Genomic DNA, 17,869 nt, shown 5'->3' with positions numbered 1-17,869 from the left:
CTGTGACTGTTTAGAAATACCAAAGATCTACGCTCAACCACGGTTACTCTACCGAAAAATGGAATTGTGTGATGCAGCATTCCTGCAGCATATGCAGTATCTACAGAACTGTTCAGCATAAAAACATTTAATAACAACAAAAAGTTGGTATGAGAACTGTCCATGATGACTATGAATCTATTCCAAGCATCAGTAAAGAATGAAATACTGCAGACAATCTCATCCAAATCTCATCTGACACAGGTCACTGATTCCTGTTTAGTTTTCAGATGTAAGTTTAATGAATCAACAAATCTCATTTAAATAACCAATTTTCAGCACTGCAGGTTGGTTGTGTTTGTTGTTTTTTTTTTCCCCACGAAGTAATTCAGTGTTACTAAGCACAGCTTTGCCAACTGAAATTATAATAAGAAAATGATTTTTAAAGTTTTGCAGAGAATGTCTGAAGGCTGTTTTGTGATTTTGGACATCAGCATTCCGTGGGAAGAAAGAGGTTTCCAGTTTCACGAAAACCATCGTCTGATATGCACAGTCAGTCTCACGTAAGTATTTAAAATACACTGCCCTTCATGTCATCCTTCTATCTTAGAGATTTAAGAAGCTTCCTAACAAATGTACATGTTTATATGTGTTAAGAACTGGAAAGCCTGAGTTGAAATAATGAATCAAGTAGACATCGTTATTATTGGTCTGATTTCCTCAAGAGCCCAACTATGTCAAAGCTGATTTGTTAGCACTGTTCAGAGAACACCTTGGTGTTACAATAAGGAGAGGCTGATGTACCCAATAACATTTTCTTGAAATGGTTACTCCAGAAGCATTTATTGAAGCAATAAAGACTACTAACACACACAAAAAGAATTACTAAATACATTAGACAAATTTGATGTAAAAAACTACACAGACCACATACAAAGTTAAAAAAAATTTTCTTTACCCCTCATTCTTTCATACAAGTAGTTTCATTGTGAAAAAAAAAAGGCGAAAGATTATAATTTAAGCATGAAATAACTTATACATATAAGAAGTCTGATTCTATTACAGTTACTGTAAATTCACACTGCTGCGGTTCCAGTGTGGCTCATGGACACACTGGAAAACAAAGTTAGTCAACAGTAGATGCTGGTCTGCAGCCAAATGAGGAGTAAGATTTGCCAAGATCTGTCACAGTCTCTGAATACCTACACAAGATGCAGTATTTGTTACCATCCTCTCTGTTGATGAGAAAACAACTGCAAAGTGTTGCTGCAGCTCTCAGTTATGACAACCAGTAGCAACACCTGGCTGGACATTAAGGTTGAAGCTGGCACACTCTATTCTCTGTCACGTGGTTAACAGTAAGAATGAGCTGCCTTCCCAGAATACCCATGTATTCACGGCTTAGATTTTATAACAGAACTATCTTCTGAAAGTAGCTTATTAGGCTTATGAAATAATGGCCAGAAAATACACGTATGCTAACAGAATTCAATACTCTTGAATAAGAAATAGTTTAACGATACCTTGTCTTTTACTATGCTTTCTTGACATGCTGTACATTTTGGACTCGGAGTGCTGCAGAGAAAAAAGAAGTTGCATTTCAACTCATCTGAGTTTTAAGAGCCTGAGAACTTCAATTTAAGAGGCACTTCACTTAGCTACAATTATTCAATGGTGTTTTTTAAATGTTAAAAGTGAATTCAGTTTACTGGAATAAGGTAACATGATGTTACCTCAAAAAATTTGAACACTTGAGTCTGGAATTCCTGAGGAAATAAAACCACCACTAGGCCTCTAGCCACACGTGTAGTGGTTTTCTTCATGAAACCTGTACCCGATCCACAGCTCTTGTCAATTTTCTGTCTGTCAGTGCAAACATGGAAAATATTGCTTCTTTCTATTATCCAGACCTCTTTCAAACAACACATAATTAAACCTCACTTTCTCTCACAGTGAGTTATATATCCTGTTCTGGTTTTAACAGCTGCTACAGATCCCAGCTCCCTTTATCTTGAGTAAATTTATTTATTCCTCTGCAGTTCCTTTTCCCCACATAAAATGAGGATAGCCAAAGCAATTTCTCTCTTAAAGCACTGGACGGAATGCATCAGGTAACTGCTAGGTAAACTCTCTTGCAAGACAACTAATTGACAGACCATACAAGTTGCCATTGTTGGCAGCATTACAGATCAATGCAAAAGACCAAATTGGTTTGATTATTTTATGTAATCAGTATAGTTATTTCAAATCACCTCACTCTGGCCTTTACTCACTGCAGTGACCATTCTATTCATCTGAGCATCTTAACTGCCTTGCAGCTTCTACATCTGTAATATATATATATTTTTAACTAGGAATAAAAAGAGGAGGGAAAACTAATCAACTTAAGGGCATATTGATACAATGTCATCCTTCCCTTGCTTTTACTGAATTCACTCAAGCATCCCACTTGCTCTTTTAAACTGCAGTTGCATACTGAGCAGACATCTTTATTGCATTAGCTATCCTGACTGCTAGTTCTTTGTCCTCAAATAACCCTGGAAAAGAACCTAGTAGTATGTAATCAGTGTGTGCAGCAGCATATCAACACTGAATGAAAAATTTTGTACAGGATTTGTTTGCAAGGGGCACTTAAACATAGCAAAATAACTAGAAAGAAAGAGCAGCATGGCAGATGGTCTTTTACCTATGTGTCCTTTTCAGGAGCAAACTGGTTGAAAAGAAAGGAAGGTAAAATAACACATATTCTAGCTACACTGTAATAAGCACATGTGCATGTCTCTCAGCAGGGAAGGAAAATTGCCCAGATTCCAGCAATGCCAGAATCGTTACTGCTTGGATTGTTAAGAGTCTGCTCTGTCCATCTGCACACATCCAAGCATGCCAGGTGTTTGCTTTTCTGCAGTCACTGCTATTAACCATGTAAGAGCCTTCCAAAAACATATATTCAGAAAGAAATAACTGCATTTCTCACAACAAACTACACCTTACATGAAGAACTGAAAGAAAAGTCTTTCTCATCTCATTCCAATTTGGCATGCTGTAGCAAAAGGCCTACAGGAATGCATGAGGGAGCTACAGACACTTGCATTTCCTCAGTATGGAGGTTACACTATCCTGTGACAGGGTAATGTAACAACCCTGTAACACAACCTCTTCTACCATGTAGCACGTACTCTTAATGTGCATCCTTCTGAGTATATTTCCAAGTGAAATATACTGCCTCGAGTTAGGATGGTCACAAAACGTAAACAGGAAGTCACCAGAGTTTTCAAAGTGAAATCCTCTCTATATTAGTAGTGCAATATGTAATATCCAGTAAGCTCATTTTGTTCTGCACCTCTGTTACCTATTAGTGAATGGAAGTACTGACTGCTTATTTACACCAGGAGATTGAAGCTTCAAGAACAATCTGTAAACATCAGACCAAGTGTCACAATAGCACTGTTAAATGCAATCACTAGCAATGCATCGAAGTTGAGTGACAAAGATATACACTTCTACTGATGCACAGATACTTCTTAAAATCTAGACACTTCTATTTAAACAACCACACTTTTATTCTTACCTACATCTTTCAGCATTTATTTTATCTCCAAAACATTCGCTCACACATTTTATGCCCTGGCATTCCTGACCCTACTGCAACCCATAAAATATAGCAATTCTATGTGTTTTCTGGCACTTTATAAGAGAAGGAAGCTCCATAACCATTAACATTAATGCCATGGTCCCACCAGTCAGCTGTAAATCTGAGTCCACCAGTAGGTTAGGTACTATCACTCCAATGAGCCTTTGCAGGCTCACTTCTTCACACAGCCATTGTTCCATATTATCAAATGGATCTTGGATCAAAATAGTCATGTCAGCAGTCATGGGAAACAGCTCTTCAGTTTACATTCCAGACAGTTAAGTTTTTACTTTATGTACCACCACAAGGGATTAAAACACTTTAAAGCAATTTTGATAATATTTACAAAATTTTAGTTATCTCAAGTTCACCCAGTATACAGATTACATCAGCACGAGTAAGAAATAAGAAAGCAACCAGCAAGTTAAGACTGCTTCCAATCCAGGGCATTACTTTACAGTACACATCAAACTAAGGTGGTGTTCAAATTGTTTTCAGTAGTTCTCAGGTTTTAAACATGTTTCATTACAACAGGAAACATACCTCAGCAAAGCATTCATGCAAGTCTCACAGAATCGGTGTCCACATTCAGTCTGTTTGGGATTGCATAAGATGAAGTGACATTTCTCACACTTATACTTATCCTCCACAGCATTTACAAATTTCTCTTTGTAGCCACCTTGCTCTGGAACATAAATTGATGCTGAAGGACTACGATCAGGATTGGCCCTTTGTTGTACCATTTCTACAGATAAAGGGGGTTCTGTCTTCTTACTGGTGTCCATGCTCTAAGATAATTTCTGTGGAGCAGAAGCAAAATAAGAGAGGCTCTGAGAAACAAAGATCTCTTTTTCCATTTAAACAAAATAAAAAAAAACTTAGCATCTGAGAGACTACATAAAAACAGAAATTGCTAAGGAAAGACATCATGTGGACACAGCACATACATGAAGTGGGCATATGTGTAAATATATTAAGCTTAGCAAATTTATACTAAATAATATATATAATATAATAAATAAAATACTGAACATTTGTAAAGGCTGTTGAGTGGCAAGCGTTAAAAGCTGCTCCTAAAAGCAGTCTTAGTTAAATTTTGCCATCACTCTAGAAACAAGAAAGAGCAGAGTTTGTATCCCTCCATTTCTGTTGCTGAAAAAAATGTCAGTAATACTGAAGTTGCAACTTTCATTAGTGGAAACAGCAAGGGGTATGGAGGAACAGGTGTGCTGGTGCAGTACCATGCACAATGCTACTCACATGCTACTGTAAAAAGCACGTAACCACTGCTATTCTACACAAGATATCTGGAGTCCACACAACCCCACTCCCAGTTTTTCCTTGTCTCATGCAAAAGCAGTGCATAAGACGCACTGTTTTAGAACAAAGCATAAATATTTTATTCATTAAACACCTTTCCAAACTTTTCATCGTAATTCCCACATTTAGAAAACAGGTGATATAAGTCTAATTGACAGAGGAGATAGGTGTACATATTACGGCCACTTGGTTAATTAAGTAGGACTAAGTACAACTGACAGGCAGCTATGAAAATAATTAACATAACCGAAGGATGAATTACAGTACCCATTTTCCTGGACTACAACACCTCTCGGCCAGCATGAAATGAATTAGCAGAGGAACAGAGGAAGAATACCCCAAGTTAAATTCAAAAACCTGCTCTGAATGACTTCTGACTTATAGAATATTAGAATAATTTAGATTGGAAAAGACTGTTAAGATCATCAAGTCCAACCATTACCTAAACACCACCCTCATTCCTTAAGCCATTCAAATCAAGGTTGGATGGTGCCCCAAGCAGCCTGATCTAGTAAGTGGCAAACCTACCCATGGCAGAGGAGGTAGAACTAGATTATTTCTAAGGTCCAATCCAACCTAAGCCATTCTATGATTCTAACACCACAAGTCAACCACTAAACACACCCCTAAGAGTCACATCCACACACCTCTTTAAATACCTCATAGATGGGGACTCCACCACTTCAATAGGCAGCCTGTTCCAATGCCCAACTGCTTTTTTCACAGAGAAATTATTCCCAACATACAATCTGAATCTTCCTGGAACATCTTGAGGCCTTGTAATTAAGTATTTATAATTCAATGTATTTTCTCATAGGTCATTTTTCATCTATATTTTAGGTTTGAAATTCTCCACAGACTAAACACCCAAGGAACTTTCCTTCTTTTGTTTCCAATGCCGACTGTTTTTTTCTTAAATCAAAAGACAAAATCATTACAATCCACCGCTGATGCTACTTCATGCCTGTGCCAACACCAGTGGAGCAAACGTAGAGATGTTTAGTGAAGAATCCACATGTCAGCACCCTCCTATCCCAGGGAAAAGCCTCACTGCATCTCAATAAACCACAGAGAAAGCCTGAGGAAAACCATCCTCAGAACTCAGTACATAGGCTGAATGATTTGGTCTTACTCAAAACCAGTAAAAAGCATACAAAATAAATAAATAAATAAATAAATAAAATCAGTTTCTACATTCACTGAAAGGTAAACATGAAGTCTGGTTCATAATTTGAATTAATGTCTGCCTGCTTCTCATGTAGTCTTCAAAGACTTCTGCCAAGGCATTAGATTGCAATCTGAAGGAGAGAAAAATCAGTGCTGAACTGTACGAAATTTGCAGTTCTCCTTAATGAGCAAATTCAGATTAACTTAGATCATGGAAGCAAGCAAAGCCTGAACTAGAGTTTCAGCAGCAAGCATAAAAACAGACTATGACAATACTGAAGAGGTAACTTCAGAGGTTGTAACCAGAATACAGAAAACGAGATGTGATGCTGACAAGAGTCTAGGAGACAAGAAGGTTAGGAGAACTGTCATGAGTGAGAAAGGAAAGCAGCTAATGAAAGCAGTTGAGCAACAGAGATTGCCCAAGACATGACTGGCATAGCTGAACATTCATGGCTGAACAGAGGTGACCTCAGACACAAGCTGAGAACTTAAACCTTTGAAGCAATAACAGAAAAATGTGAAATTTAGCTACCTATAGATTTGCTTCTTGTGTACAACTATGAAAAAAGCTGAATATGGAGCTTGCAGTTAAGGAATCTCCATAGGATTCCAGTTCTGTGTTGATTTATGGTTTGTAAATACTCTTTTTTCCTTTTCAGCTGCCTGTACTTCTGTCATATTTGAGACCTCTACCACTCATTTTGCTAACTCTTGAAGTCAGCAGACAACTTGAAGCACATCGAATGGTGAGAATAACAAATACAGGGAATATGATTTTCCTTAGAATGCAAGAACAGAACAAGACATGGTCTGAATTTGACTCAGGGAACAACTTGAAAAAAAAGGCACTGAAAGAGATGCTGAAGGGAGAACTGGCAAGTCACAACAGTACACAACTCCTGAACCTAAAGACATCCTACACAACTTAACTGTTTAATGTTTGTTTCCTCAAATTTCTTTCAGAAAGAAGCTAATTATGATTTGCAATTTAAAGTCTTTCAGTAGCATCATTTCTTCATGGAAACTGAGTCTCAAGGAGGCAGGCAGGGGTGAAAAGAAGAAGAGGCAAGATTCAACTGAGAAAGAATACTGAATGTCAAATGAGCAGCAGGTGAGAGTTTCACAGAGATATGAAACCAATCAGGGGCTGAACTGTCAGCTGGAAAGAGATTTCATACCAAAATAAGCTGTACAGTGCTCCACATGAGTCCCCATTTGGAATTGACATATTGGATATCTTGTCACAGAAAACAACCAGAAAGCCCACTGACAAAATTTACTATGCAATATGCATAACAGTCAGATTTGTGTACTTCAAATTTTATATTTTTGTTTCACAAAAAAGTATATCAGCCAGAAAAGTGCAGCACCACAGCAGCCAGCCTGGTGAAGAATTCTTCTCTACAGCATTCTGAACAGTCAGCATTTTCAGCAGCAAAAACAAGAAGCAATTCACAAAGTGCAGCTATAGAATAGTACAGAGTACCTAAATCTCTTTATTATAACCTGAGAGCTGCATTTAACAAGGAGGTGGGGAGATCTGATGTTTATCACAAACTGCTCACACAAGTCAAACTACTGTATGCACAGCTAAGTACTCATGCATGAGTTACATGCTATTACATGTGCATAAGAGATCAGCAATGAATACAAGTGCAGATAGTATAAACATTTCAGCTGCCATCCTTTTGTAAACAGCTTTCTCTAATGGTTTACATACCACTACAGGGTGTCATCTGTGATGTCATTTTTTCCTTTTCAGGAACTTCTAGAATTGGATTATACCTCCATAATCATGTTTCAAACTGCCAATAAAAGGCAATTTTGAAGTCACACCTCAGTAAGATAGTATGTGCTTACAGTAGGGAAGGTAACCACTTCCAGAAAGAAGTGAGATGAAACTGGCTAGAACACTCAAGGAATGCCAGTTCTGGTGGAAGCTTCTGACTCCTACAGGCATGGCAAGCTGCCATCAAGTTAGTCCTTGTTCAGCAAGCTAAATCTTAACTCCTGATTCATCGCTAGTTATTTCCTTAAGCTCCAGTTTTTTATCCTTGGGAAACAACATAGAGTTAGAATAAAGCATCTATAAAACTTTAAAAAAAAAAATACGTCTGAAAACAAAAAACAAAACAAAACAAAAACCCACGCAGAAACAAGGTGCAACTCTTACTTAACCTACAACATCCCCCAAAAGTCAACCACAAAAAGACAGTTTCAATATATTAACAATAGAAAACAAATAAGCTTTTAGCAGATTTTTAAAATTAAAAAGGTCAAGCAGATACTTCAAGTGTTATGTTATGCTAACAGAGAAGGAGATAACAAAAGATACTAATTTGTCTTTTTTTTATTTAAGACAGAAAAACTCTTTCATCAAATTACAATTTTCACTGACAACAGAAGCTTCCCAGAGCAGTATGCATGCACAATCTCTAAATTAAGTTCCAAAAAAGAAACCTTAAGTTAGACAGCGAGCAAAAGATCATAGTGGAAAGATATCAATTTTCATGAAACCTATGCGGGGAACAGAAAGAGAAACTTCATGGAGTGTCCCAGTGAGCTGGAAAGTGGAACCACAGTCACCACTGCTTCTTGTATGGTCTATTAACTGGCCCACCACTTCACAGCTACATCAAAATCACCTGCTCCTCTTGTCTAGGGCAATAGGATGGTCTTTGTTCCCTCCAATACTGTAGCTGGGAGGGGAGAATGGAGATCTCTTAATTATTGAGAAGGTAAAAAACTGGGGCTTAAAAGTGAACGTAGTGCATAGATTAGAAGGAAACCAGACTTCATTTCCTTCACTCTCTACAGCATTTTGTAGTTTACAGGATACCCTCAGAGAACCAAGCAGTCACACGTTCAGAATGGTATTTCTAGCTCTGCAGTCCTCCTAGCTCAGGCGCTTTCTGTCTAAGAGTTACTGCCTCAAGTCAATACACAGAAATCTTTATCTTAAATGATAAAAAACAGAAAAGCGAAAAAACCTGAACTTTTCATTTGTCTTTCAGTATTTTATAGCTTCTAATACATTCCTAGTACACACAGTGAAAAGAACATACACATCTCCTTCACACCTTTTAGACACCCCTTCAACTCAGCTTTGCTTCCACTTTTGAGTGTAATTACAATACACAACATACACTGACATAACTTCATGGCTGGTTAAAACAATAATGCAAGCTGAAAGAAGTATATTGGTGACAACATATTATCATTTTACTCAACACGACAAATGTCAAAAAAAATTAAGGCTGAGCAGCAAGCCTGCCATGGAAATCTTGACTTCAGAGCTGCTTAGCACAAGGACACATCACTGCAGAGGCCTGGTATCATGTCAGGCCCTGCCTTAGTAAGACAGGGCAGCTGGTGGTTACCAAAATCAGGCAGAACTTTGCAAAGCGAACATCTGAACACAGAGAGAAAAGTCTGAGTATTCTCTGCATGAGAAGTTCCTGCCGTTTATAAGCTCTTTACAGTCACTTATTAGGTGCAACATTCTGGAATCATTCAGGTTGAAAGAGACCTCTGGAGGTTATCTAGCCCAACCTCCTGTTCAGAGCAAGGCTAACTTCAAAGCTAGATCAGGATGTGCAAGGCCGAGCTGAGCTTTCAAAACCTCTAAGGATGATGATACCACAACCTCTCTGAGCAACCTGCTCCAGTTGCTCCCACTGCAAGGAGTTCTTTTTATGGCAATTACAATGTGATATCATACAGAAAAGAAGTTGTTCTGATAAACAAACTGCTATTTGCTCAAGCAACAAGGGCAGATTTCACCATTATACTTAAGAGCTTAATTTGCTAAGAACTGTTGAACAAACAGGAACACTTTTGGGGGGGGCTTGAATGGTGCAGGCTATTCTTTTCCTATCTGAACTAGGATATTAGAAGTATAAAATACTGGTAACTTGAAATACTGCAAAAAACAACCACGTATGTCACAGACATTACAACATTTTCCCATGTTCCAGTTTGCAAGGTTATTAAACAGCAGATAATGAGTGGTAACCACGTTTCAGATTGTTTCATTCTTTTAACTTTTTATCACTTTGTTTGACCTCATCTCTTTCAACAATGAGTTCACACATTCGTGTCAAGTGACTTACAGTATTAAACAGAACATCACCCAGATACAGTTAACTCTATTTAGCAAGCCTGCTAGGCTATGTTTTCCGGGAAACAGTTCTAACATACTTGTTACTCTGAGCAACAATTACATCTCTATTAAGAGAATATTTATAAGTAATAAGATCTTTTTCTTTTTTTTTTTTTTTTTTTTTTTTTTTTGGGTATTCAATAGCCCAGGAACTGACAATTTTAGTACCTACTCCACAACGTGCTGAGAATAATTAACAGTCTAATATATATTGCACTATGAGGAGGAAGGGAGAGTAGGGGAGGTGAGAAGAGAGAAAGTGAGACAATGACTCAAAAAAGAGCTCTCTTAAGAATTAAAAAAAAAAAAAAAAAACAAAAAAAAACCACAGAAAAGCAATACGGTTTAATTTAGGAAAGCTGATTTTAAACACCACTATGTTCAACTATCCAATTTTTTGCAAGTTACACCATTTCTTTTGAATAGTAACATATGTTACAGCAAAATGACCAAGATTCAGCCTGAGGCAACACTGGAAACAGTGCTTTTATTTATTTCAACTTGCACTTGCTACCTACAGCTCTTAATAATTACTTTGTAATCTCAGTAGGCTACCAAAAGATGGTATACAGTCAACTGATGTACAAGAAATCAAAAGTCTCTTTTAGAAATCAAAGATCTCTTAAGCTTTGAAAGCCTGGGCCACAAGACAACAGATAAGAGACATGCTGTCCAAGCTTGCCATGTGTAGGAGAGAAAAGAGTACATTATGAAATTAACCCCTAGATAGGACCCATATTCCTATCTGAGGTTTCTAGTAGAGGCATTGAAAGAACAGGAAAGATTCAAAGATGAGCAAACAAGTGCTGTACAAAGTGTACTTCAATCTTTTCCTGTGCTGTTTAGGGGAAGTCCACAACTGAAATACATTTGCCAGTCCCATGGCAAGGAAGTGGATCAACATCCTACAGTTTTGCAAATTCTGACTCTGTTTACATGGGAAAAATCAGTCATTCTAAAATAAATCCTTTTCTTTTGTGATAGTTATGGCATTCCCAGAATATTAAAGTCTATCTCAAGTTAAAGGTAGTTTCATTTTACAGAACTGTTTTATATATGCTTTGAAGAGAATACTAGCAAAACCAGTTTATATTTGCATCCTGAGTATCCTATCTTTATGGAAATCTATTGTCATCAATTCAGATTTCCCCCATTTCTCATTTTGCAGCAAGTCTAACATTTCCTTCTCCTTTGTTACACAACATAGAAGTCACAGCACCATATGTCACACACAGTAATGCCAAAATACACATGCCCAAATGAAAAGTAACTATGTTTCCTTGCTATGCCTACTATGATGGAGAAATAGTAGGCTTGAACTAGTCATGACAATTTCCAACAGGGATCAATAAGGATCATGGTAAATGGCACATCCAAATTACTTTGGCCATGGCAGTCTCAGAAAAAGATACCTAACCCTCAAGTGATGTAAAAAAAGTCACTTTTCCTCCTCAGGTTTGCCTTCAGGGTTAAGAATAAAAAAAGATCAGAAACTACTTGGTTTTAAACTACATCAACTAAAAACACACCAAATTCTTTTCATTTCTGAAATCACCAACAAGGAATCAACTGCTCCTGCTGTCTTTTGAAGTTAGCCTTTAAAAACAGCAACCCTACCCATGGACGCTATTCTGTTGCAATCTGTTAATGAAACAGGCTCTCGTTTTCAACCCTAATGAATACTCTTCAAATCATAATCTATCTACTCTGCTGACTGAGGAGCACATGAGGAATACTTTCTGCATTGCCAGACTCCGGCAAAATGCATCTGTGCATCACAAAATACCTATCTTAAAATCTCTCACTTCATCTCTGGCAGTTGTAGTAAGAAAGGATCCAGAAACAAAAGTTACAGAGACCAGGAAACAAGGAATTAAAAAATAAGTTGATAAAAAAGCAATAGAAGACATGAAAATTGCCTTTCTCAAGAATCTCAAAAAGACAAATCTAATTTTAAAGTGCAGCTAACGTTTAACAAAGTAACACTCCCAGGAAACTCTGAACACAGCAGAATATGGAGGAAGCCAGCAAATGAAATAAACACTGTTTCAAGTATGGCTCCATGCTTTTTGAATTCTATGTTGAAATTCGAAACTGTGGAACTACAAACAGCCATTCAGTAGCACTGAGATGACAGAACTCAAACCATAAATGCTTTCTGGTCTTACCAGATTAAGTTTTCTAAGTCTACATAAAAAACTAAATAATAGTAATAAATAATCAATCTACCCTGTTTTCTATGAACCCACATTTCCAATGCTCCCAATCCAAATGACTACTGTATTCTATACATTCAGGTAAGAAAACTACTTTTTCCTCAGTGAAAAGCCTGAAATATTAATGAAATCCCAAAACCTGAAAACAAATCACATCATCAGAACATTTAACAGGAAATTATCTGGAATACATTCATCCATTAACAGATCATGAGGTATGTTTTTATTCCATGCTAGATGACATCTTCAACTTTGTCTAAAATCATTGCTTCTTATCAAGGAAGAAAGAGGTGAAAAGGTGGGAAGGGCAACTCCCTCTTCATTTGCTTTTATTTTATTATTCATCAAAACGTGGAGAAAGACCAGGACATTGACCACTTGTTCAGTGAAGTGATCAAAGCTTTATCTTCAGCATTTCCAGCGTTTGCATTGTACTCTTCACAGCTTTTCATCCTGAACTCTGAGAAACTAGGGGTTTGTTGCTGTTGTTGTTTACGAGGGAAATACCCAGCCGAAACTCATTTGTAAATGAAATCTGAAAAGAACATTTGTACTAGTATTTCTGGTTATTCCTGTTTCTAGATCTCCAGTAAAAATATAGTACTGAAGTTTTCAGGAGCAAAGCCAAAAAAGTCTGGAAAAAGTCATGCTAGCATGTCAGAATCTGAAGTCATAGAATCATAGAACCCTTAGAGTTGGAAGGGTAACTGAAAGCCATCTAGTCCAACTCCCCTGCAACGAACAGGGACAGCACAGCTAGATCAGGTTGCCAAGGCCTTATCCAGCCTTGTCTTGATAGACTCCAAGGATGAGTTATCAACCACATCAGCAGGCAAGCTGTTCAGTGCCTCGCCACCCCCATCATAAAAGATTTTTCCCTCACATCTAACCTAAATCTATCATCTTTGAGCTTGAAGCCATTTCCCTTTGTTCTATCACCACAGACCCTGCTGAAGAGTCTGCCCCCTTCTTTCCTGTAGCTCCCCTTCGGATACTGAACGTTTGCAAGTCATAACTTGCAAAACTGAATATTACATTCATTGTTTTCTAAAGCACTTTTTAATTTCACAGAAGTGTTCATGGAAGGAGCTGAGTTTATTTGTAAATGAGGATTTAGATTTACAAAACACACTTTCCTGTCAATGCAAGAAAGGAGCTAACTTGTTGCTTTCTGTTGGGATACAGGGTTTAGGAATGTGCTATTGAAAGCTAAGTCTATATTTAGTCTATACTTGAAAGATACACATTTCTTCTGGTGTACAGCAGTATTTTTTTTTTTTCCAGTTGCAAAGTCCCATTAGAAGATTCTTCCACCTGGAATCTGATGCAATTTCCCACTTGCACACTCAGATTGCATTTACTTTCCCAAATATCAAACCACTTCATTGTTTTGCTTTGTCAACTTCTACTTTTATATTTGCTGCCTGCAGGTTATTGTAGAGGTTTCAGATTTCAGATCAATAAATATTAATATAATAAATTAATAAATATAATAATTAATAAAATAAGCCATTTCTACACAATCAGCTTAGACAGGATAACAAACCCAGGACAGAAAAAAAATGAGCACAAACAGCAGGTCCCTTTGAATGTTGATCTCTGGCACTGGATTTTGAGAATTATCAAAAAATTGATGGGGATTTTGTCTGTGACATGCTTTCAAACATACTTCTGGTAGAACAATAAAGTATAGCTACTTCTTAAGAGACCTGTTAAAAACTCACACCTAGTATATCATCTACAAGGCTTTAGAAAGATTTTCGTATTCAAGCTAGAAACGTGAAGTTACCACTTTTAGTTGGAAATTCTTTTTGCACACTTTAAGCCAGGGGCTCCTTGGGTTAATATTAATGATATCACGTTCACCTCTACCAAATATATACTAAACAGAGTAATTGCTTAATGTATTAATAGCAAACAGATATTTAACTATGCATTCTTATTTTTAAATTTCAAACCTGACAGCCTCTAGGTGTTGAACTAAATGAGACTAAATGAGAATAAGAATAGTCAGAGATTCCTTGAAGAATTCAAGCCGACAAAGACTACCTGCTTGCATTACAAAGATACATGCAGGCAGAGCCTAGAAATGCAAAGAGCAGCCCCCCAGTTGGAGCAAATACCAGATTTAAAGTATTCACTGTTAGAGCAAGCAGCTTAAGTCCTAAAATTAAAGTATGTTGCATCAGTAGTGACTATTCAGAGGATAAACAGCTGTGATTCTCTACTTTTTTCAAATAACTTGTATCTAGGCAATGATGCTTCAAATATTATAGCAGTGGTTTGGAATTTTTTTACACTGATCCATGAATTTAAGACTTCACCATTTTATCTTTTTCTCTTCAATGGCAAAATAAGAACGATATTACTTATAGCCTTCCTGACCTGAAAAATTCTACATCAGCAGAAAGCATTATTTTTAGAATCTCCTTAAATCTCCAACTGAGATTTAAGTGTCACCAGTCAAAATCCTCATAGAAAATTTTAAAAGAAAAGAAAGATGTCCTTCCTTCCACAGGACAGTACAATTAAAATGGTCTTGTAGCCCAACGCTTCATGATCCACACAAATTAGATAGAGGATCTGAAAACACTAGGTCTACCATCATAGACAAATAGCTAGTGAGGTCAGGTCAATTGCATCTCTATACCTAAGCAGAACCACCACTCTCATTACAAAGTATGTACCCTTTCCTTCAATGGCTTTTCTTTTCCTGGCAGTTGGTACATTGTTACATTTAGAAGATAACAAGTGAGCTTCAAATGTAAACCAATTAGGAACATCTGTACCTCAAAGCCCCAAATTACACGAAGACTCCAAAACATGCAGCTCCTGGGATCTTTTCCAATCGTTAAAAAGTGTCTAGAACACACTAAGGACAGACTCATAGCCTACAGCACTTCTGCGCTTCCCTTCATAATTTCATTCAAGCCTAAAGACGCGTATTTGCTTTCTGAAGACAAAGCTGGAAGTTTTCTTAGCTGGCAAAATACAACATCTGAGAAAAAATAACGGCAATAAAAGTATCTCCAAAGCATCTATTTAGCATTTACTCTATTAACCTTAGAAGCAATTACTTTGAGGTCAAGCACAGAAAATTCCTAGTAGTATTAGCTCAGATAAGAAAATTCTGTAGATCAACCATAAACCATCTTAAAAGAAAGTAAAAATCTGCTGTTCATGACACTTACTCAGGGAACAAAAAAAAAAAAAAAAGAATGAGGAAGCTGTGTATTCAGAAGCATATGCTATATATTTCTTTCTTTATATAGTTCCAGTGATTTCTTCTCCTGGGCATCAATTGCACCAAGAATTTTACTAATCACAGCTATCACCAGCACAGCTGTCAGCAAATAATATAAGCAAAGCTTATCCCATTTTGGAACAAGGATGCATTTTGTTATCAGTCTGAACAGCTACCGTGCTTCACTGAATTAATGGATCTTCTAAGTGCACAGAAAGCCAGAAACAGCTGTAATTAGGACAAATTCACAGTATCCAAGTTCAGCTGAATAATGCCAACTTCTTCTCACTACTCACATAAAAATTTTAAATGCTTAATGAGGTGCCCATCAGCCTCTTTTTTTTTCCATCTCCAGATATATGTTAAAAATTATCTCTATAATCTCTATTCATACAGATCTTTTGGACTCGTACTCTATCCTTTATACAGCCTCCTTTTATCTGGTGAGTTTTGATCAGTAGTTTCATTCAAGCCCTCAACCATTACGTCAAGTTTCTACCTTGAAGCACAAGAATTTACAACACAGATTTAAAAAAAAAAAAAAAAACAAAAAACCAAGAAAACATTTTCCTGACGTCAACCTTTCATAACAGCAGCAGTGTAATGGAAACTAAGTGCTGCACATGGAAATTCAGACTACAGTCACCAAAATACATGCTCACTTTCACAAGAAGTTCTATTGTACTTTCAGCGTCCAAGAGAAGAAAATTTGAGTATGACTAGAGGCTGAAATAAAAAACAAGGCAGAAAGGAGATGATTTCTCAGTGAAGTTTGAGACGGCACATAAGCAGAAAAACAGTCAGCAAGTCAAGCCACTTATGTCAACCCAGCAATGACTGCTCTGGAAGAACGTTCTTAGGAGAGCATCTATCATGTATCCAGTGTTATCAAATTCTTAAGCTGGCAAACGTAGGGTTTATCCTAGCAGCCAAGAAGAGTTTAGATTAAAAACCAAATGCATCAAGAAAGAATTTGACACAGATGTGAAGACAGCATCAAGCAACACCCCTGATTGAGTCACAAGTATCAGAACATTAGAAGTGAGTCTCAAACAGACGATTCCATAAGACTTATGTATTTTCTTGGAATCTGCTCTTTAGTACATGCTCTCTGTAAGAACAAGTTTATAAAAACAGGTAAATTGTGCATCGGCTGGGAATTCATACACTCCTCACATAAAGTTCTCCTTGAAAGACAACTGAAGAGATTACCACATTGAAAAGTGATTTGTTAGTTTTGAATGCTATTGACATCCAAAGTTCTCGACAGATTTTTAATGGAATTTCTATCCTCCTTTTCTTTGTAGACTGACATCCCTCCCTTCCCCCAAGTTTGGAACAGGCTTTTTGATTGCTTACATTTCCTCTGTTTTATTTGAATCTCATTTGATCTGTAGTTTGAGAAGAGGGAAGAAAAAAGCACTTTCTCAATGGTCTGTAAGCGCTCTCTTTACTCTTGACGAAAAGAACTTTGCAGGTCTGCCTGGCTTCTTTCTTCACCCTAGAGAAAGAAAAGTTGAATTTATATCACATATCACCTTCATTCAAAAATCACGTACATGTTTTTCAGCATCAATAAACTCAGTCCAATGAAACTGAGTATCAAACTAATTTTTAATGGCAAATTTTAAAAATAGTGAAGAAGAGTATATGTAACATACAAACAAATGATTTTTGTTTTCCTTTCCACTATTGCTCACAGAGTACTTTTCAATGAAACAATATTATATAGCAGGACCTACACAAAGTGAAAGTTATGGTCAATTTTTTCTGCCTTCATACAAAACTTCTCCACCCAGATGCATTAGTTGCCATCACGGACTGTAAAGAACTTTACAGGGCAGCACAAACTTCTCCTTAACAGTCTGTTAAATTCTATTTGGAAACATTACTCCTGGAAAATTAATTCTGGAAAAGTAACCAAATATTCTGCAGACTTTCTCCAAAAAGCACTCACCCTAAGACAATATTCAAATACACAGTTAGAAGAAAGTAACACGTGTTAGGGAAACTTTCTCGAACTTAACATTTTAACAGGCACAGAGAAGAGGAGGAAGAGTCTGAAAGCATCATTAATGGAAGACTCCAGTCTCTATCTACGTACATTTCTAAAGGTGACAGTCAAGTTTAAATGGAACAATGCCACA

At 37.0% G+C, this 17,869-nt stretch overlaps 1 protein-coding gene across 9 annotated transcripts in view; it reads right to left on the bottom strand.

Annotated features, from left to right (window-relative positions):
• TRAF3 (TNF receptor associated factor 3) overlaps positions 1-17,869 on the bottom strand; it is a 68,907-nt gene that overhangs the window by 28,569 nt on the left and 22,469 nt on the right. For 8 of the 9 annotated variants that reach the window (XM_052693525.1, XM_052693526.1, XM_052693518.1 and 5 more), the window contains 3 exons: positions 17,082-17,223; positions 4,154-4,410; positions 1,503-1,554 (listed from right to left, as the gene is read on the bottom strand). In XM_052693525.1, coding sequence (XP_052549485.1) covers positions 1,503-1,554; positions 4,154-4,395 — 294 coding nt within the window. In that variant the 5' untranslated portion in view covers positions 4,396-4,410; positions 17,082-17,223. The remainder of the gene's footprint in view (positions 1-1,502; positions 1,555-4,153; positions 4,411-17,081; positions 17,224-17,869) is intronic. The other variant, XM_052693522.1, reaches the window with a different exon arrangement.

Source organism: Tympanuchus pallidicinctus, unplaced genomic scaffold (genome assembly GCF_026119805.1).
Source record: "Tympanuchus pallidicinctus isolate F22 unplaced genomic scaffold, pur_lepc_1.0 scaffold3, whole genome shotgun sequence".
NCBI lineage: Eukaryota > Metazoa > Chordata > Aves > Galliformes > Phasianidae > Tympanuchus > Tympanuchus pallidicinctus.
This window is presented reverse-complemented; position numbering and strand designations above follow the sequence as displayed.